General features: G+C 34.1%; 1 protein-coding gene across 5 annotated transcripts in view; it reads right to left on the reverse strand.

The window, feature by feature from the left end:
- Positions 1 to 23,456, reverse strand: part of TBC1D19 (TBC1 domain family member 19) — a 155,674-nt gene that overhangs the window by 59,278 nt on the left and 72,940 nt on the right. For 4 of the 5 annotated variants that reach the window (XM_032853731.1, XM_032853720.1, XM_032853747.1 and 1 more), the window contains 4 exons: positions 22,597 to 22,635; positions 20,149 to 20,261; positions 7,108 to 7,182; positions 3,814 to 3,876 (listed from right to left, as the gene is read on the reverse strand). In XM_032853731.1, the coding sequence (XP_032709622.1) occupies positions 3,814 to 3,876; positions 7,108 to 7,182; positions 20,149 to 20,261; positions 22,597 to 22,635 (290 nt within the window). The remainder of the gene's footprint in view (positions 1 to 3,813; positions 3,877 to 7,107; positions 7,183 to 20,148; positions 20,262 to 22,596; positions 22,636 to 23,456) is intronic. The other variant, XM_032853725.1, reaches the window with a different exon arrangement.

Below are 23,456 nucleotides of genomic sequence, written 5' to 3' on the forward strand. Positions count from 1 at the left end.
CAAAGACTCCCTCTTTTCATTTCTGAGTCACCCAGATTCTCCATCTGTATCTGTTCTCTCAACCTTCAATAAACTCTGCTTTCACCTCCTTCTGGCTCATGTTTGATTTCCATCCTGTGTGAAGACAAGGACCAGCTAAGAGGGTCTGAGTCCTCAGACCCAGCCCACCTGCACCAATGTGAACTAATAAACATAAAAATCCTAAAGACGTCACCAACAAGCTGCTAGAAATAACTAATCAACCAATTCAGTAAAGTTGCAGGATATAAAACCAACACCAGGAAACAGCTGCACTTTTTTTAAAATACGTTGATTTGAGAAAGAGAGAGAGCATAAGAGAGTGGGAGAGGGAGAAGAAGAGGGAGAAAGGAGACTCCCGACTGAGCAGGGAGCCCAACACAGGGCTCAACCCCAGGACCCTGAGATCATGCCCTGAGCTGAAGGTAGACACTTAATCGACTGAGCCACCCAGGTGCCCAACAGTTGCATTTCTATACACTAATAACAAAACAGTTAAAAACACACACACACACACAATAATCCCATTCATAATAACATCTAAAAGAATAAGATACTAAGGAATAAATCTACCCAAGGAGGGAAAGATTTTTTACACTGATAAATTTAAGACTTTGATGAAACAAACTGAAGAAGACACAAATGGAAATGAAAAATCCCTGTTCATGGATCAGTAAAAATAACATTGTTGAAATACTGATAACCCAAAAGCCATCTACAGATACAATGGAATCCCTATCAAAATTCCAGTGGAATTTTTCACAGAAATAGAAAACCTGATCCTAAAACTTTGTATAAAGACAAAGGACCCCGAATAGCTAAGGCAGTCTTGAGAAAGAACAACAAAGCCAGAGGCATTACACTTCCTGATTTCAAACTACACTTCGAAGCCACAGTAATCAAAACATATGGCACTGGCATAAAAACAGACACAGAGACCAATGGAACAGAATCAAAGAGCACAGAAATAAACTCCTGCATATATAGTCAACTCATATTTGACAAGGGAGCTGAGAATACTCAATGCAGAAAGGATAGTACTTCAATAAATGGTGCTGGGAAAACCAAATAATGACATACAGAAGAATGGAATTAGACCCCTGTTTTACATCACTCACAAAAATAAACTTAAAATGAATTAAAGACTTAAATTTAAGACCTGAACCATAAATCTGCTAGAAGAAAACATAGAGAAATCTTCTTGACATTGGTCTTGGCAATGGCTTCTTGGATATAATGCCAAAATCACAAGGAACAAAAGCAAAAATAAATAAGTGAGACTCCATCAAACGTGAGTTTGCTTATTTGTTTACTGACTTGGTTGGAATATTTTATTGAAGTTCATTTCTCTCACAGTGTGAAGCCTCTGATGTATGTCAGAGGGCACAGCCTTGCCTATGCAGTCACTCCTCAATAACAAGTTTTAACAGGGCTCTCTCTAATTGTCTCCCTCTCTCTGACCTATCTGCTAAGCTTTCTGCCCCTGCCTGTATCACAACCAGATGTTAAGCTCCACTAACTGCTAGGTGATGCTCTACTGTTTTCAACAATGTTCTCGGGCATAAATTGTACCACAGTGTGACACAATTAAATTTTGAATCCTTTACCAAAGTCATTTTTGAAGCCAGTCTTTGAAATTTGTTACTACCCCGGCAAGGCTCTTTCCAGCTGTCTCTCTCTCTGGTCTCTTTGGTAAAGTGGGTAGCTTGTAATTTTAGCTCATTACCCTTATGAAGCTAATTGCTTCCTCTTAATTGCCTATTGGTAAAATCTCCATTGTTTTAAGAAGCCCATTAAGCTTGAACTTTCCCACATTCCATTTTTTTTTAAAAGATTTTATTTACTTATTTGGGAGAGAGGAGAGAGATCAGAGGGAGAAGCAGACTCCCTGCTAAGCAGGGAGCCTGATGTGGGACTCCATCCTGGGATTGCAGGATCATGACCTGAGCTAAAGGCAGTTGCTTAACCAATTGAGCCACCCAGGTGCCCCCACATTCCATTTAAGGTCAGTTCTTTGTGGACAGCTTCATTAGTCTCTTTTCTTATGTCCCTGGACAAAATCTCTTGAGTGACCACTCTGGAGCTAGGGGAAAGGGCAGTGGCCCACTTCTGATTTCTGAGAAGGGCACTGGTTGGCTACAGTAACTTCTAGTGTTCTTGGCTTGCCTCTTCCAGTGAGGAACTACCACCCTATAAGCAAAGTGGGGTGAGGGAAGGGGGCTCCAATATTCTCAGCCTATTGAGAGCAGGTAGAACATTTGCGGCAGATGCCTGCTCCATGAGTGGAGGCTAGGTGGAAGAAGGGAGCTTATGACTTCTTGGCAGAAATATTCTGGAATTTAGCATCTGCAACAAAGAGCTAAAGGATATGCAAAATACTAGCTATGTACACCTTCTGTAGAGCTACTATAGCCCTTGACTGGAAGTTAGAGGGAAAGGGAGCCCCATTTTCTTGGTCACACTCAGATGAATTGAAGCTTCTGTCTTGTTGATCTGGGGGTGAGGGGAAGGAGAGAGTGTTATGGCTCAAGTGCCACAGACTGTTTTTCCTGGGACTAAGTAGCTTCTCTTGAGCAATTTTCTTTTTTTTTCTGATTTGATGTATAACCTTAGGACCATTTTCAGATACTTAAAATGTTTCTGTTTTTAAAATAATTTTCACCAGTTATGGTTTTTCTGCTGGGGATGGTTCCATGCGACTCTTCTAAAAGTGGTAACATCCATTCAATTTTTTTAAGTTTAGAGGTAATCAATAAAATAACAATCTATAAATGAAATTCAGAATTTAACTGATTACTAACAATTAGACACTGGGGTATAATACTGGTGCCATAAGTAAATAAACTTTCAGATTTTTGTATTTTCTAAATTTTAATTAATAACTGACTTTACATTAAAAATAGAATTTTAAAACATTATTTTTTAAACTTAAAAATATAATCACATATGTGAAATTAAAATCCTCTTAAATTTGTTTCTAGGTTATTTTAAACTTTAATTTTATCAATGAAGTCTTTGGATTTCAGTTCTTTGAATGAATGATTAATTAAACCTTGAGAGATTCTTTTCTAACTCTTTTTCTTATATAGATGAATACTACTACCACTATTACTAACAGAAATCTGCTAATCCAAACAGCTGGAACTAATTTACATTTAATCAAGCTGAAATTACTATGTGAAAACTAGATATTTATACCATGAAATTTATATTGACACTCAAAATAAAATTATTAATATCTATGTGTGATCTTTTAAAAAATAATATCATCTAGGCAATTCTTTAGAAATTATAAATTTTCTACTTATGATAAAATGTTTTAATTTTAGTAGATATGAAAAAGACTTAGGTAAGGACCAAAACATCTACAACATCAGTACATGAAATGATCAAAGAATAATCAAGACACCTCAAATTGATTTCAAAACATTTAATTATTTACTCAATACTTTTAATAGAAAAGTGTCATGTAAAATGCTTTTCCTAAACATCTTGGGTTCTATTAAGTATGAATTTAATACCTAATTTAAGGCTCTGTGCCTACACCTCTCTTGGTCATAGCAAATATGACCAAAAGAAACAGTCCAAACACTCATTTGAGAACTCTTAATCTCCCACACAATTCCCACACATAAGAACAAATGTTAGCCTTATTCTAAACTTAGAATATTTGATAAAAAACCAATATGGCTTAGATTTCAGGAGGATTCAGCTAAAAACAGAGATACCTCCTAAAGTATGCTGAGTTAGAGCACTTAAAATAAGAACATTATATATTTTGATTTTTTGACTTACCTGATACAAATAATCTTCAAATACAAAATAATAATCATCGTTGCTTGCTGTCAACTTCACATCCTATAATTAAAGGTAGAGAGTATAGAAAAGAACCTAAAGGAGTATGTCTATAGTACTATGACATAAATGCATTATCTAGAAATAATACTGTAATGATTTTACTTATGTATGATTATAAATGTGTCAGAGTTCATCACTGCTATAAATTTACTTGACTAATACATGTGACACATTATTGGACCTCAATTGTTCACAACTTTTTAGGTTCCATTACCAATTCCTTACCATTTATTTTAATCTTTATCTTCTTTAATCAGATTTTTTTGTGTCTTAAAGTTGGAAAAGCAGATGTATCACAACAACCAGAAGAAACCATAACAAGTTAGCTCTAAATTACTGCTCCAAAATCATCGTCTACTGTTCAAGTTCACATTCTTGCCATTACCTTGAAATACAAAACATCTTTCACATGACAGTGATTATTTATTTGCAAGTCATTGTATATTACCCAACGAACAATTGCTACCTTCAAAAAGTCTATAATCACACCAGCAAGAAAACATATGTAGTAAAAATATGGGAACAGTTAGAAAAATTAAAGAAATCCAAGATAATATTGCTCAATCTACAAATTTCAACCAGGGTGTTGAGCAAAGCAGCAATCAAGGGAGGATGAAATGAATCATGGATGATCCTAGAGGGAGTGAACATGTGCTTAAATCTAGAAAAATTTAAAGGCACAAATTAAGAGAAAAGAAAGGGGTCAGTCTTCTAAGTCAGAAGATAATACGGGTAGAGATAGAGATCATGCATTCTCAATAGGGATGACATTACCTCCAAGGGGGTGAGTATAAGCTCTCTGAGGCCAAAAAATTTCATTATTACAATGGTTTATAGGCTTCTAAATCTTACTCTTTGGTATTATTTTTTTATATTAGAGAAAAATTAATTTTTCTCTTTAGGGAGCTAATAATGAAGAAAAGGTCAAGAAACTCTGGTATAAACTGTCAGATCATAGTAGGTGGTGCAAAACTGTGGAAAGTGTGGACACGAGGCAACTTTGTGGGAAAAAAAAATTCAGTCCAGAGAGAACAATTTAATAATTTAGCTTAGGGAGGGTTTGGTGATGTTCTAAATTTAGTATTGCCTTGTTACATCCATTCCTTCAACAACTAACATAATTTTGTTTTATTTTCAGTTAAATTAAAAATTAGTCTTTGTCATAGGGAGCTTTAATGAAACTTCAAATAATTTTTTTTAAATCCCCATTCCTTCAAAAGCTGACTTTAATAACATTTGGAGTTGCTCCCAAAAGATCAGCAAAGCTCAACACACTCAACTCAGGAACAACCAGAGACAGATATCTTCCTAAAAATACTTGTGCTATATGAACAGTCAGGATTCATTCTACTAACTTACAATTAATTTTTCAAATACAAACTGTTTACCCCTTCCTTCACTGATTCAAACTGAAATTCATCTTGTCAGCAAAGAGAACTCCCATGCTAGCCCTCCCTGACTTTCTGAACTTCTTTTTTGAGTCTTCTTTCGTTTGAATAGAAAAGGCGGTTGAAAGGTCTGAAAGCCCTGAAGATCTCTTAGGCTAGTGCTAAAATAATCCCCTCAGCATGACTAATTGACCTCAGTTAACAATAGTATCTGTGATCCAAACCTATGTAAAACTTCTGAGAGAGTCAAGACTTTGCTTCCTGTAGTGAATAGTGATTTTAAAAGTATGAAGTCAGATTATCTATATTCAAATCTTGACTTTGCTAATTATTATGTGAATTTAGCTAATTAATCTTTATTTACTTCAGCTCCCCCCATACGTAAAATGGTAAAAGAAGAGTACCTCCTATTTTGCCATAACACATGTCATATGTGGCTGGGGGGTAAGGGAACGATATATGTTATAACATGGAAATTGCGTTGGTTCATATGCAACTTTTCTTTTAATAGGGGTGCCAAAATTGCAAGAGTAGAATTAGAACCTTTGGCAAGAAAGGAAAAATGCCTTTCGCTCAGCGGCTGCACAGGAATGAGCCTTTATAATTGCATTTCAAGAAAATTAAAAATAAATGACCATATGAGGGGCTCCCTCTTCAGACAGACACACCCCTGGCCTACACATCTCCTAGTTGCTGTACTTCCTCTTGTGCCCACCTTAACAGCAGCCCCAGGGGCCCAGCACACCATTCCATCTGCATTCTGTTAGCATTTCTATTTGGTTATATTTGTACATTTTTAGTAACTCCTGCAGGAGCAGCCTGCTGGAGCTGTCCAATTCATCTTCCAAACTATCAATAATTGTTTTTGTTAGTATTCTGGTTATAAAATTGCAAAAGTTACCCCAATGCTATTTTTCCCAGGAGCTCTATTATCTTTAATGTATGATTTTACTGAACATATGGCTTTTTCTCCGGGGGAAAAAATTCATTCATCTATAAATGATACCTAAATGCTGGTATCTGATACTCTTAAGATAGCTTTCAGGATCAAGGACAATCTATATGAAGAGTTTGGAACACTGTATGGCACATGGTAGATAGTCACTAAATGCCAATCGTTATTAGCCTTGGTCAAGTTCTACCCATAAAAATCTTCAGGTCTTCTATGTGTTTTCTCTCTCCCATTTTTGAGACCTGAAATAATATGCCCTTCTTCTCTGTCTTTCAAGTCCTAAATTAAAAATCCAAGTCTTTTATTAATCTAGAATCAGGCATATCCTATTTCATGCTTATACTATCTATATCTCAACCCTCAACTCAGTATTAGATGCCTGGAACAAAAACTCGGTGTACTCCTATCATAAAACTTGACACGTGCTTGACCAGATGTCCAAAACTATAAAAAAATTAAAAATAAAAATGAGTTCAACAAAGAGAATAAGCAAGTAGCCCCTAAAGAATCATTAGATAATAAGATAAAAATATTAGTCTAATTTTGACTCTGAAAAATACAGTCTTATTTTTTCAGTTGCATTTTTATTTGGTTTGTGTGGAAAACTTGAATTTATAGGAAAAAGGAATGTTTATCATTCTTTTAATTAAAAAAAATGGAAGTATCAGGAAAGAATCATGAGGACAGTTTCAAAGGGAAGGAGGATAATATTGACTGGAGACTAAATATTTTGAAAATGAACCTTACCTTTACAGGTACAATGATCACTTAAAATTATTTTTAAGATTAACATGTATTATCATACAAAGTATAGGTCCTATATGTTAAAGACTCACAATGATTGTTTAATGATATTACTGAAGTGAAAAAACTGTGTACACCTTTACTTACTTTATAGATTAGACTGTCCACCAAAAGGTCATGTTGTATTACATTGGTCTTAAGCTGCTCATAATACAAGATATCCTAGATTTAAAAGTAAGACAAAAACACAAAATTAAAGGTCAGACACATTTATAAATTCAGCCTCAAATTTTAATAAATAATATTCATTAATAGTATCATAAACACTAAGAGGACTTCATTTTACTCACTTCTATATTCTCCATGCCTGGCCAATAGTAGATACTTAATAAATATACCTAATCCTATCACTTAGGATAAGAATTGGGGACCTGGTGGGTATTTAATCAATGTTTGCTAAACTGATTAACTATTATTTAACTTTAATAGCAAATACAGTAATATTTATTAATTATTAGATGACAGAAACTGTTTTACCCACCATACATGTTAACTCATTTAATCCCATACCAATATAATAATTCAGTGATTATTATTCCCGATTGTATTTGAGAAACAGACCCAGAGAAGAAAGCAACTTGCTGTCAAAGGCCACAAAGGTAATAAGAGTTGATTCCAGGAAACCTGGCCTGGAATCTATGCAAAAACCCAAAAGGACACTCTATACTGCTTTCCTAATATCTAAATTATTATAAAATAAAAAGGTTAAAATTCTTAAATCATCCCAGCAAGTAAAAGCAATCACATAGCATATGAAAGAAGTCAGCTTTTTTTTTTCTATTAGAATATGGTCCCATAACATCAAAAAATCTGATTAACAGTATGTAGTGAAAAGATTATGCTAATTTTTTTTTAAAAGATTTTACTTATTTATTCGACAGGCAGAGATCACGAGCAGGCAGAGAGGCAGGCAGAGAGAGAGGAGGACACAGGCTCCCTGCGAAGCGGAGAGCCTGATGCGAGGCTCGATCCCAGGACTCTGGGATCATGAGCTGAGCTGAAGGCAGAGGCTTTAACCCACTGAGCCACCCAGGCGCCCCTAAGCTAATGTTTAATTTAATAGATAATAAGATATAGAAGACAGAGAGGGAAGATGGAAAGGAGAGAAAAAAAACGAAGGAGGGAGGGAGAGGGAAGAAGGATTTGAGACTATAATCCAGTTAAGCATCAGGTTAATGTTGGTCAGGGCATTCAGAAAATAGAATGAAGGTAAGAATCAAGTGGATAATAGTTGTCTTAAAGACAGATGGAAATATCATCTCATTGCTTTAGCTGGCCCTTGTGTTTTTCCAATCCCTCCATTCATCTCTCAGGCACTTTTAGCTCTGGTTTCTGCTGATATCCAAACGCTGCTTAGCTCCGCTACACACCAATCTGTATGATTCTTTCTGAAGACATTTCTTCAGACAAATAAGAGGTGAGGGACAGGGTCATTAGGGACAAAGAATATCTGTTGTGAGCAGCTGCTTTAGCAGGATGGTGTCTGACCCTATGTTTCAAGAAATATGATTTTAATCTTGAAAGATGTTTAATACACAGTTCTCTGATTTGGGCTAAAATGCTCTTTGCCTAAAGATAATCTGGAGATTTACTGGCTATTTTTAGTCATTTTAATTTTAATAAAAAAGCCTTACTTTGCTCTTATTTATGATGCTTTGATTTCTTAACTAAGGCAAAATTATTTTGTTATTTTATTTAACTTCCACTGTATCTACTGAATCCATTTCTCTCACTAGAATGAAGAACATTCTTAAAGACAGGAATAGTACCTAATTCAAATACCAATCCTCAACAACTGACAAAGAGCCTAGTATTATACTTTAATGTTTTCTAGAGTGGAAAAGCTAGTAAGTCTAGAGTTATGCCTCTTTTTAAAAAAATCAAACAAATTTAAAATCACAAACTGATATGTGACTGTTAAGGAACTAAGACAATCTAAAGCTGGATAAAGAAAAAGGTAACAATCCTTCCTTTTTCCATTCTGCCTTCCCAAAGAAACTAATGTTATTTGCATTGTATTTATAATATTATTAGTAATTTGTATTTTTCCATAGCTTTCTCTATGCTTGTATAAATATATAGTTATATGTAGGGGTTTTGATTGTCATTTTTTTTTTTTAAAATTATATTTATGTATTTGACAGAGAGAGAGAGATCACAAGTAGGCAGATAGGCAGGTGGAGAGAGATGGGGAAGCAGGCTTCCTGCTGAGCAGGGAGCCTGATGTGGGGCTTGATCCCAGGACCCTGAGATCATGACCCGAGCTGAAGGCAGAGGCTTAACCCACTGAGCCACCCTGCCACCCCTTGATTGTCATTTTTTAAACATAAACTGGTATCACACTGCACTCCTTATTCAGTTTCTCTAAATTAGCTATATAGAAAGATCATCCCTCTAGGTTAATAGGTATACATCTATCTTTCTTCTTAATAGCTATATACACTTCAATATTTTTAAAGCTGTGCCATAGACAGATCACCATTTATTTAATCATTCTCTTATAGATGGATACTGAAGTGCTTGTCACTACAAATAACACTGTAATAACTATCCTTATTCACATGTGCTTTTGTATGGGATATACCAGCAAAGGAAGGGTTATACGCTGAAGGTTAAATATATATCTTTAGCTGGACTACAGTTTGCCTGATCATTTTCCAAAAATCATCAATTCAAATTCCCACCAGCAACAGATGAGAGCAAAAGTTTACCTATATCCTCACCACTTTTAACTTTCTCACAGATGGAAAATGGATTCTTTTTTTTTTTTTAAAGATTTTATTTATTTATTTGAAAGAGAATGAGAGAGAGAGAGAGAGCATGAGAGGGGGGAGGGTCAGAATGAGAAGCAGAGAGCCTTCCACCAAGCAGGGAGCCTGACATGGTATTCAATCCCAGGACTCCAGGATCATGACCTGAGCCAAAGGCAGTAGCTCAACCAGGTGAACCACCCAGGCAAAAAATGAGGTCTTAACTGTTGTGTTAATTTGCACTTTCCCAAATATCAATAAAGTTGAACATCCTCTCATATGTTTACTGAGCATTTGAATTTATACTTCAAAGATAATGCCTTTTATAACATTTCCCTATTTTTCTATTAGATTATATTTATTTTGTTATTTTTTGGGGGGGCTATTTATAATGAGGATTAACCCTTTGTCATTTGTATTACAAATACTTTTTCTTCAAAACAAAGGGGTTGTTTGATTTTTGTTTATGGTACACATTGACAAATTTTTAAAAAATTCCTTATGGCTTTGGGTTTCCTTCCTTGCCTTAGGTAAGGCATCCTACCACATATTTATGCAAATATTTTTCTATTTTTTCTAAAATTGCCATTTTTTACTTGAATATTGATAATCTTCCTGAAACTTATTTTTATATGTCATAAGCAAAGTTTTCTTTTTCATAAGCATATGTTTTCATTCAGGAAGATGTTTAATTATCAGCATCACTTATTAAATAAACCATACATTTATGATAATAAACCATACAGCTGAAATAAAACTTTATTACTTCTCTATCAGAAATAGACAAATTCAGCAGGCAAAAAAATCAGTAAAGGATAAAACTGAATACAACACCATTAACTGGATATAATGGAAATCTATACATTACTTCATCCAACAACATCAGAATACATATGCTTCTCAAGCTCACATGAACCATTCATCAAGACAGATCAATTCTGGGTCATAAAGCATCCTTAACAAATTTAAAAGAATGAAAATCACACAATGTCTGTTCTCAGAACACAACAGAATTAAACTAGAAATCAGTAACAGAAAGATAATGGAAAATGACTGAATACTTGAACATTAAACAACATATACACATGGGTCAAATAAGAACTCTCAAGAAAAATTTAAAATATTTTCAACTAAATGAAAATGAAAACAACATAAGAAAATTTGTGGGAGGCACTGAAAGTAGTGCTTAAAGATAAATTTACAAAAGCAATGAATGAATATATTAGAAAACAAGAAAAATCTAAAATCAATATCTAGGTTTCTACCTTAGGAAACTAGAAAAAGAAAAGCAAATTAAATTCAGAGTAAGTAGTAAAAAGCAATCATAATATTTAGAGCAGAAATAAATGAAATTGAAAACAGAAAGTCAGTAAAGAAAAACTGTCAAAACCAAACTGGTTCTGGGGCACCTGGCTGGCTCAGTCAGGCAAACATCTGACTGTTGGTTTCAGCTCAGGTCACGATCTCACAGTCATGGGATCAAGTCCCATGTCGGGCTCTGTGCTCAGTGGGGAGTCTGCTTGAGATTCTCCCCCTCTCCCTCTTTACACCTCTCCTACTCATACGTGTGCATGAATGTGCTCTCTCTCTCTCTCAAATAAATACAATCTTAAAAAAAAAGAAAAGGGCGCCTGGGTAGTTCAGGGGGTTAAGCCTCTGCCTTCGGCTCAGGTCATGATCTCAGGGTCCTGGGATCAAGTCTTGCGTTGGGCTCTCTCCTCAGCAGGGAGCCTGCTTCCTTCTCTTTCTCTCTGACTGCCTCTCTGCCTACTTGTGATCTCTTTGTCAAATAAATAAATTAAATCTTAAAAAAAAAAAAAAAAAGAAAAGAAAAGCTGGTTCTTTAAAAAGATCAATAAAACTGATGAACCTCTAGCCAGACTAAGAAAAAAAGAGAGAGGACACAAACCACTAATATTGGAAATGAAAGTGGGGACATCACATATAGACCATCACATATAGACATTAAAAGGATAATTAAGGAATACTATAAACAACTGTATAACCACAAATTTGATAACCTAGGTGACATGGACCAATTATATGAAGTACACAATTTTCCAAAATTCACACAAAAAAGAAATAGACAATCTGAATAGGTCTATAACTGTTAAAAGTAATTGATTCAATAATGGATAACGTTCCAAAACAGACAACACTAAGCCCTGAGGGGTTCACTACCAAACTTTTAAGAAAGAAATTCTACCAATCCTCTACAATTTCTGTCAGAAAACAGAAGCAGGGGAATACTTCTTAACTCATTCTGTAAGGTCAGCATTACTCTAATACAAACAAAAAACAAAAAACAAAAATAAAAAAAAAACATAAGAAAAGAAAAACACACCAATATCACTTATGGACATAGAAAAAAAAATCTTCAACAAAATATTAGCAAAACTGAATCCAACAATGTATAAAAAGAATTGCACACCATGACCACTTGGGCTTTACCATGGGTCTATAAAGTTGGTTCAACATTTGAAAGTCAATTAATGTCATCTATCACATCAGTGGATTAAAAAGAAAAATAACATGATTATATCAATAGATAAAGGAAAGCATTTGATAAAATCCAGCACCCACTTATAATAAAAACCCTCATAAATTAGAATCAGAACTTCCTCAACTTGATAAAGAATACCTATAAAAAACTTAAAGCTACTGTTAATCCTTATGCTGAGAAACTCAAAGTTTTCCTCCTAAAATTAAGTACAAGGCAAGGGTGTCCCCTCTCACCACCATTTTCAATATCATGATGTAAGTTCTAGCTAGTGCAATAAGACAAGAAAAGGAAATAAAAGGTATACAGATTGACAATGAAGAAATAAAACTGTCTTTTTTTGCAAATGATATGACTGTCTATGATGAAAATCCCAAAGATTTAACAAAAAAACCCACCTGGAACTAACAAGAAATTATAGCAAGGCTGCAAGATAAAAAGGTTAATATACAAAAGCCAATCACCTTCCTGTACACAAGCAATGAACAAGGGGAATTTGAAATTAAAAAACACAATATCATATACATAAGTCCCCAAAGAATAACTTCAACTTAGGTATAAACCTAACAAAATATATGAGCTATATGAGCAAATCCACAAAATTCTGATGAATGAAATCAAAGAAAAATTGAATAAGTGGAGAGATAGTCTATGTTCAATATTGTCAAGATTCAAGATGTGCATTCTTCCTAACTTGATTTATAGATTCAATGCAATCCCAATCAAAATCCCAGAAAGTAATTTTATGGACATCAACAAACTGATTCTAAAGTTTATTTCAAGAGGTAAAACCCAAAATAGCCAACACAGTGTCGAAATAGAAGGAAAAGATTTTAAAAGTCTATTTTAAGAGGTAAAAGACCCAGAATAACCAATACAATATTGAATAACAACAAAGTTAGAGGACTGATGTTACTGAACTTCAAGACTTACTATAAAATTATAGTAATCAAAATGTATAAGCCTGATGATTCACAGACCTGTACCCCTGGGGCAAATAATACATTATATGCTAATAAAAATAATTTTAAAAAATTATAGTAATCAAGGCAATATGGTATTGGCATAAGAACAGATAATAAATCAATGGGACAAAATACAGACTCCAGAAATAGACCCACATAAATATAGTCAACTGATCCTTGATGAAAGAGCAAAGAAAATATGAGGGAGTGAAAAAAACTAAAAAACAATCTTTATAAAAAATGATGGAATAAGTGGACATCCACATATAAAAGTTAATCTAGATAAAGACTTTATACCCTTCATAAAAATTAACTCAAAATGGATTACAGACCTAAGTGTAAAGTGCAAAACTGTAAAACTCATAGGAGGAAACCGAGATGACCTTAGGTATGGTAATGCCTTTATAGATATAATATCAAAGACATGATTAATAAAAAGAAAATGGATAAGCTTGCTGCATTAAAATTAAACACTTGTGCTCTGCAGAAGACAATGTCAAGAGAATGAGAAAACAAGACACAGACCAGGAGAAAATATTTGTAAAAGATACATCTGATAAGGGTGCTTACATGACTCAGTCGTTAAGCATCTCCCTTTGGCTCAGGGCGTGATCCCGGGATCCTGGGATCCAGCCCCACACTGGGTTCCCTGCTTGGCGGAAAGCCTGTTCTCCCTCTCCCACTCCCCTTGCTTGTGTTCCCTCTCTCACTGTCTTTCTCTCTCTGTCAAATAAGTTTTAAAAATTTAAAAAAATACAACTGATAAAGGACCGTTATCCAAAATACACAAAGAACTCTTAAAACTCAACAATATGAAAACAAACTAAAAAATGGGCTAGAGACCTTTACAGACACTTCAACAAAGAAGATGTACAGATGTCAAATGAGCATATGAAAAGATGCTCCACATCATATGTCATCAGGGAAATGCAAATTAAAACAACAAAATACCACTACACATCTACTGGAATGACCCACACCTGGAACATACCAAATGCTGTGGAAATGGAGAAATAGGAACTCATGTTCATTGCTGATTGCAGTGCAGAATGGTACAGCCCCTTTGGAAGACAATTTGGTGGTTTCTTACAAGACTAAATATTCTATTACCATATAATCCAGCAAGTTTTCTCCTTCGTTTTTACACAAAGGACTTGAAAATTTATGTCCACACAAAACCTTGCACACTCATGTTTATAGCAGCTTTATTCACAGTTGCCAAAAGCTGAAAGCAACCAAGATGTCCTTCAGTAGGTTAATGGATAAACTGTGGTATGTCCAGACAATGGAATATTATTCAGCATTAATAAGAAATGAACCATTAAGTCATGAAAAGACATGGAGGAACTTTAAATGCATATTACTATATGAAAGAAACCAATCTGAAAAGGCTGCACAATATATGATTCCAACTATGTGACATTCTGGAGAAGGCATAATTATGTAAGCAGTAAAAAGATAACTGCTAGCATGCTGAAGGGGAGAGATGAATAGGTGGAGCACAGAGGATTTTTAGGGCAGTGAAAATCCTCTGTATGATAGTATAAGGATAGATCTTGTCATTATACATTTGTCCAAATCCTAGAATGTACAACACCAAGATGAACCCTAAAGTGAACACTGGATTTTGGGTGATTATGATATGTCAGTATAAAAGTTCATCCATGGTAGCAAACGTACTACTCTGGTGGGGGATACTGATAGCTGGGGAGACGATGCATGTGTAGGGCACAGCAGGTATATGAGAGATGTCTGTATCTTCTTATCAGTTTTGCTATGAAACTAAAATTGCTTTAAAAAAATAAAATTTAATAATTTTAGTATGAGTGATTTGAGTGCTTTTAATTTATTTTTATACTTTTTATGGATTTATTTACTTATCTTGAAGAGAGAAAGCGCACACTTGCACAAATAAGGGAGGGGCAGAGGGAGAGGAAAAGAATGTCAAGCAGACTCCGTGCAGAGAGCAGAGCCCCACGCAGGGCTTGATTTCACAACCTTGAGATCATAACCAGAGCTGAAACCAAGACTTGGATGCTTAACCACCTGGGCCACTAAGACACCCTGAGTGATTTCAATTTATTATTATTTATTTAATTTGCTATTTTAAAATCTTGGGTTTACATTTTTATTAACATAAAAAAGTGAAGTAAAATCAAAGAAAATATTTCTTTAGGTAATATATACTACAAACATATATTCATAAGTCTATTATTGCCTATAATTCAGAAATTCCCACAGGGAATTTAATTTTAATTGCTATCCTAAATAGCAATTTGTAATTGTATTTGTAATGCCTTTTATTATAAATTAATAATAAACACACTTCATGACCAATGATAGAAAGCTAATAAATATTTTAATAAAAGTCCTTAAAATTCTAATTTTAGTAAGTATGCTTCCATAAAGAAATACATCTTCGGAATGCTGTGAATAACTCAACATCTATAACTCTTGACATATAATGGTGCTACTGACAAAAATCAACTTTTAATTCTAGAAGAAAAAAACATGTTGGACAATTTGAATCCTGGAAGGGACCTTGGAAATATCTAGTCCATTTGTCTTATTTGCACATTAAGAAAATGAGATGTGGTCAAGTTAATTGCCTTAGCCAACATTATAGAACTGGCTAGTGAGTGAACTAGTCTTCCTAATTCCAGTCTATGGTATTTGGTTTCAATAACCTTTAGTGTAATTTATCCATAGAAAATGAAAGAAAAACATGGGTAGGAGAGTTGAAATTATAACATGTGATGGTGATTAAGGGATTATTTTTATATTGATAGTTTAATTTTAGTCTATAAAATATATAAGCATTTATAAAGTGCAATGATTACCAATAATACAACAGGATATTCTTAAAGATTGTTTTGTATAAGCTCCAGTAATATAGATATTTAAGAGTAATAAATTATAATTATAAAAAGCAATCTCTGAAAACAAAGCAGCTCAAGTTTTTAGTATCAGAGAATATTTAAAAATATATTTGTTTGGTATTTTATGCAGACTTACACTACCTCTTTAAAGAAAAAAAGGAAATGTACTTTCAGGAAATGAAAGAGGTCAAAGAACATTCCTAACATTTTATATAGTTCATTAAACATCTAGACACAGTACAAGATACTGACATTCACAGATGGTGAAGAGAAAAAAAAAAAAATCTCTGTCCTCAGGCACTCAACTTAGAAAGAGTTGCGGCCAAATAGAGTAAGTACGGTACATTTTCCTCTGTCTTTAGGCCTTTGCTCCTGCCCTGGTTATGAAAAGAGAAACAAGTATCTAACTGTAATGGTGATGGAACCGGGAGAAGGCAAGGGAGAGGAGAGAATGTTAGAAAAGCTTCCCAGAAAAGAGGATGGAATAAGCTGTATTTGAAAAATGAGTAGGAGTCTCCAAGCAGACAAAAGTCTGAGTAGGTTTTTTTGCCTGGTGCAAAGAGAAACAACAGAGCATCTCTTGAAAAACCACAAACACATCGAGGTAAAGATTGTGCCTTTTCTTTTAGACATCTTGAGTCTGGCATACTTTCCGAACACATATTGGTGGGTTTTTGTTTGTTTGTTTTGTTTTGTTTTTGTTTTTAAGATTTTACTTATTTATCTGAGAGAGAGAAGACAAGCAGGGAGAGGAGCAGAGGAAGAGGGGCAAGCAGGCTTCCCACTGAGCAGGGAGCCTGACTCAGGGCTCCATTCGAGGACCCTGAGATCACGACCTGAGCCAAAGGCAGATGCTTAACCAACTGAGACACCCAGGCGGCCCCACATATTGGAGTTCTGTAGGCAACTGGAAATAAAAGTTTTAGGCTTATGAGAGAGTTTGGTTGAACACAGAGTCAAAGCCATTAGGGAGTAAATGACTTGTGGATGAGACAGTCCAAGAAACATGTCCAGAATGAAAAGAGGACCAAAATGGAATTCTTAAAAATACAAGCCCTTAAGATCTAAAAAAGGAACTCAAATGGGGACAGAAAAAAGGGGAACAAGAAATTGAAGAACTAAGAAAACAGGGCAAAGTAAATTAGAGACCAAGAATATTTCAAGGGCAGAGTAGGCAAGAGTATCAAATGCAGTAGACGTAAAGACTAAAAATGTGTCCACTGTTTCTTGGTGACTTTAGCTAGTGTGGTTATAGTCATGTAGTGGGGTGTATGCCAGGACTATGGTAGACTGAGTAATTGATGATTTTAAGGAAGTAGATGCCACCATCATAGACTTTTTTTTCAGAAGGGTTAGCTATAAAAGTAGAGGAGGTATGAACAGGTGCTAATGCAGTTAAGTCTACAGGTTTGGTAGAAGAAATCTGAATGAGTTTCTTAGGATGATTTCTATTTTCTCTGGGTAGGAGAAGGTGAGGTGTTTTGCTAAGACTCTAAAAAGAAGTGCTGAGGAGAGTGAAGGTCAGAAACAGGCACTGTGAAGACTAATTGAGCTGACGAGAAAAATCTAGGAAGCTCAGGAGTTGTGGACTTGTGTAAGGTTCTGGGGAACTTTATGAACTCACTAAAGAAAATGTTAAATATATATTTTTAAAGATTTTATTTATTTATTTGACAGAGATCACAAGTAGGCAGAGGCAGGCAGAGAGAGAGGGGGAAGCAGGATCCCTGCTGAGCAGAGAGCCTGATGCAGGCCTGATGCGGGGCTCGATCCCAGGACCCTGAGATCATGACCTGAGCCTAAGGCAGAGGCTTTAACCCACTGAGGCACCCAGGTGCTCCGAAAATGTTAAATATTAATAGTAGTCCTGGCTATTTTATCAGTAAGGGAGTACTTAGAGCAAAGTATAGAAAAATTTTTCTGCATTCTTTAATTAGCAAATTGAACTTAAGCAAAAAAGTTTAAAATTTGAATAATGTTTATTAAATATAGATATTTTTATATATACCTAGAGATTTGCATAAAAGAAAAAATATAAAAGCAATCCTTTTAAACATATCACATATTTTCTTGATAAGAGAAACAAAGTTAGTAATGTTCTAGTGAAATAAATAAATTATTAGGAACTTAAACCATTATATCCAGTCTTTCTGTTGAGATAAGATTTTTAAAAATATCCTTATGGGTGTGAAATGTGAAATATTCCACTTATCTAACTCCTTAATTATGATGCATTTGTATGTGTAGCTTATTTTAAGTGATTAAAAAGCAATTGAACAAAAAGTTCTGAATCAGTATTCTTATTAAGAAGCAACCATTCTCCCTCTCTTTCCCCCCCTCTTCACCCTCTAATGTATTACCTACAACCATTATTTTGGAACTGTTCCAGTTTGTTGAGGTCATACTTTAACAGCTGAAAACAAGTATAAGTGAAAGAAAGTGTTTTATTCAGTAAAATCAAAACTGTTTTTCTGATAATATTAATTTCTATTTATAAACTTGCCATTTTACATTTAAAAATTAGGATGACCATTAGCTCCAAAACTCAAGTGTAAAAACTGCCTTTGTATATTATAATAAACAATCATTATCTAGGATTACTACTTTTATTCTAGAGTGATACTTCTGGAAAATTCTAAATTTGTTTCTAAATAGCAGCAGTTTGTTCCTCTGGAGAGACAGATTTTTTTACTGTAGCTCCTGATTAGGGAACATGGGAGTTCATCTACACCATTAGGTCAGAACAAGAGTTACCATCTTTTCTCCAAGTGTTGATACACTCACAAAAAATGCCCAATATATGCTCAACATCTATTCTGTAAACTGTTACTTCTAGTGTCACCACAAAAGATCAGCAATATCATTTCTTATTTCAAAACTTCTCTGAAATAAATCACAATGTTTATTCTTTCAAAAAGGAAGAGAATAATTTTTGACAGTGCTGTTCATGAAGGGAGATTTAAAAGACACATATACACACAAGCGCACAAGTATATATATAATTTGCAAAAGTCAGAGGTGTAGTTTTTATAATATTAATAATATTTAATTTTCTTAACTGCATTATAAATTATAATTAGTTGTAACATAATAAATGCAACATGTAAGCATTATTTTATTACTATCATTAACGGTGATTATTTGTGTCAGGCACTGTGTTAAAAGACTAACATACATCATTTCACTTAACCACCACCCCTCTATGATATAAATATTATTTCCTATATATAAGTGTGGGTAAATTGAAGTTTCAAGAAATTTAACTTGCTCAATGGCTCATTTCAAATAAGTTGAGTAAGCTAGGAGTTGAAACCTGGTCCATATGATTCCAAAACCCATGTTTTTAAGGCCGAGGCTAGGGAAAAACTAATAAGTTTATTTATTAAAATCTTTATGTAGATGGATTATTTGATCAATGGGCTTAAAGTAAAAAAAAAAAAGAAAATTTTTTTTCAAAAGGAATTAATATCTTATATAATTTTTCCTTATTGAATCTATTACCAGTCTGTTGGTGATTTCTCTTCATATTCATTTTATTTCCTAAAATAAAATGTTCCTATACTTAGAAAAATAATATTCCTATATCATATATCACTTTTTAGAACCATAAAAATAGTAATATGTTTCAAAAGTAACTGTAGGGAGAAAGGGCTCATTTACATGTACTGGGTGGTCCTTCTTTATTTCTCCTTAGTCTAACAACACAGTTCTACCAGATGTCTTCACTGACCTCTACTGGAGGACTACATTTCTTACAATTTCATTTACCGGTTTTTGTAGCTTTACATTTAAAGTATACAACTAATTATCAATAACAAAAACTTCTGTGTTAAGCACACAGTGATTAAATTCTGTTAATCTTTTCTTGGAACTCAAAACTACAGTGATTTTGAAAATAAAAAAAGGGAGTGAACACATTAGACTAAGAAACCATAGTAGAGAAAAAGAAAACAAAAGTATTTCTATTTTGAATAATTTGTCACTGAAAAATAAATATTAATAGCTCAAATTTGGCCCATCCTTTTTCTTCTTACCTCCGGTTGACTGGAAATATTCAAAATGAGAGCCCATAATTCTGCTCTCAGTGCTGTGGGGCTTCCTTGTCTGATATACTGTTGAGCAGCAGCACTGTCTTGTTCTGCTAGAACTGTCAAAAGTATAGAAAAATCTCATTAGAAAATTCATAATTTAAGAAATAACACTGAAATCCTTAATTAAAAATCTTTGAGGAAGTTAACATTTCATCTTTATATCTAACATTACATCATGTCTTGACAACCTTCTTTTACTCTCTGAATTTTGATGTGGCCCTGTTTACAGCCCTATACATGTCAAGCTTTAAATTCCCCCACCTCTTACCTAAGTGGTAAAAGTTTTTAATATAGGTATCTGGAAATCACTTTGCTTTAACCATAGCTCACATATTTATTTATTTATTTATTTTTGGGTGGGTGCTCTGATTGTCTTCATTTTTTTTTTTAAATTTTATTTTTTTAAAATTTTTTAAAATTTTTAAAATTTATTTTTTCAGTGTTCCAGAATTCATTGTTTATGTACCATACCCAGTGCTCCATGCAATACGTGCCCTTCACAATACCCACCATCAGGCCCTCCCAACTCCCCACACTCCTCCCCTCCAAAACCCTCAGCTTGTTTCTCAAAGTCCACAGTCTCTCATGGTTTGTCTCCCCTTCCGATTTCCCCCAACTCACTTCTCTCCTTCACCCAATGTCCTCTGTGTTATTCCTTATGCTCCACAAGTAAGTGAAACCATATGATACTTGACTATCTCTGCTTGACTTATTTCACTCAGCATAATCTCTTCCAGTCCCATCCATGTTGATACAGAATTTGGGTATTCATCCTTTCTGATGGAGGCTTAATACTCCATTGTATATATGCACATATATAGTTAATCTTTGTATTCCATGATCAAGTAAAGTCATATTTACACAAAACTCAAATTTCTTATGCATATTCTCTAAGTCATGGATGCTCTAGTATTTGGAAGTAGTATGGTATTTGAAGTATTATGGTTAAGAATTATAAAGGTGATGAGCACTGGGTATTATATGCAACTAATGAAGCGATCAGAAACTAATGATATATTATATGTTGGCTAATTGAACATAATAAAAAAAGGAATTATATAGGATGTAAGATATCTATTAGATGATTTCTTAGCTACCTGCCAAAATCAACAGAAAAAAGAGATTTAAATAAAAAGAGGTAGAAAATAAAGGATCTGATAACCTTTAAGAAGGCCAAAAACTATTTGAAAGCAGCCAAGTATACAAAATTAATACATTATCCTGCTTTCATTTTCATTTTTATTTTCTTTAATGGAAATACCAGCTATTAGGTCTGGAAATAAAGGCTCTCCCAAACAAGCAAAACAAAAAAAAAGCAAAAAAAGATATTCCAGACAACTGCTGATATTTATCTAACATAATGTTTTCTTATTATTTTCTTCTTACTATTTTTTTTAAGATTTTATTTATTTATTCATTTGTCAGAGAGGGAGCGAGAGAGAGTGCACACACAAGCAGGCAGAGTGGCAGGCAGAGGTGGAGAGAGAAGCGGGCTCCCACCCGGGAAGGAGCTCGATTCGGGACTTGATCCCAGGACCCTGGGATCATGACCTGAGCCGAAGGCAGCAGTTTAACCATCTAAGCCACCCAGGTATTCCTATTTTCTTCTTAAAAGGGAAAAAAAACTTAGACTAAATGAAAATTACTTAACCTAAAGAAATAAAGGGATCATATAAAATTTGAAAAGCCAAGGCATATTCTTTAATTTATAAATGTGTTTAATGCAAATGTCAAGCATATGAAGGAAAAATGATGAAGTCTGGAATAAATATGATTTTGAAAACTGAACTAGTTAGTTTAGAATACGACAATGCAATTGCTGTAGAAGGTCCTTGTGACACAAAGACTTATCTGCACTTTGTATATCAAAGACAAAACAAGATTTATAAAAACAAGGAAAATAATCTTCAAAGGTGGGGAAAAATTATTCCCCAGAACACTAAGAGCTGCTTTGGTTATTAAGCCTTACCACTGTGAACAATCATAGAGAAGCATGAAAGTTATAGTTTCTCCTGATGCAGGGGCATATTCCCATTAACACTAATGAGAAGTGTGTGGGCACATCAAAGAGAGAGCCTGACTCTTTGATTTTAAAATGAAATTCTGTTGAATGGAATAAGCTAACATTCTTGAAGAATGTGTGTCTGCATTTATTATTTTCTTTTTAGTGAGCCATCTGTGTACTTCTTTATCTAACATTTATTGATGAAGTGAAAATGATGCATTTCTCCTCTTTATAAAGATTCCCATTATATTAACTACACAACTAAATATTACTCTTTTTAGATTTTTGACTTTTTAGAGATTGAATTTCAGTTGGAGGTACAGAATGCAGACATTTACTTCAGACTATTTCATTTTCAGAAAGTATAAATATAATCAAAATCTTACCTTTTTGCCCAATACGTACATGCTCATTTTCAAAAAGTTCTGAAAATGATAAAATAAAATTATTTGACACAAATATGATTAACCATGTTTAGAACAATATTAAGTATATTTTTCTGCTATTGATACTGTTTTAAAGCTAAACAGCTCTATGGAGAACTATAAGAATATATATCTTTATATGTAGAAAATCTTTTTTTAAAGTTGTTTAAAGTTTAAGGAAATTAAAAATGAGTTAAGTACATTTAATCAGAAAAAAAGGTGATAACTAATTTTCCTTTGTTAAAATAAAACAGTATCTTTTCAGAACAGAAAAATGTTTACTCATCTTGACAGCTTCATTTGCAAAGCCCTACTTTTGCTCTCTAATCTGCCAGGACAGCATAGCTAAAAAAAGCCTTAATGCTATTATAGGTAAAATCCCACTATACAAATGCCATTTTAAAAGATTATATTGGAAAAACAAAGACTTACTTTAAAAAAAAAGTTTTATTTATTTATTCATTTTGAGAGAGATAGAGAGCTAGCGAGCAAATGCAAGAGAGCAGGGGGAGGGGTGGGGGAGAGGGAGAGAGAAAATCTCAAACAGACTCCATGCTGAGCTCAGAGCCCAATGTGGGGCTGGATCCCATGATTCTGGAGATCATGACCTGAGCCAAAGTCAAGAGTCAGGTGCTTAACCAACTGAGCCACCCAGGCACCCCAAAGATTTGCTTTTAAAGTACCAATCATAATGGGGAAAGACTCAATAAATGAGACCACATTAAAAAAGAAAAAACTTCTATTCATCAAAAGACACCATTGTGGGGCACCTGGGTGCCTTAGTGGGTTAAAGCCTCTGCCTTTGGCTTAGGTCATGATCC

Source organism: Lontra canadensis, unplaced genomic scaffold, assembly GCF_010015895.1.
Source record: "Lontra canadensis isolate GAN:19392208 unplaced genomic scaffold, GSC_riverotter_1.0 scaffold1, whole genome shotgun sequence".
Taxonomy (NCBI): domain Eukaryota; kingdom Metazoa; phylum Chordata; class Mammalia; order Carnivora; family Mustelidae; genus Lontra; species Lontra canadensis.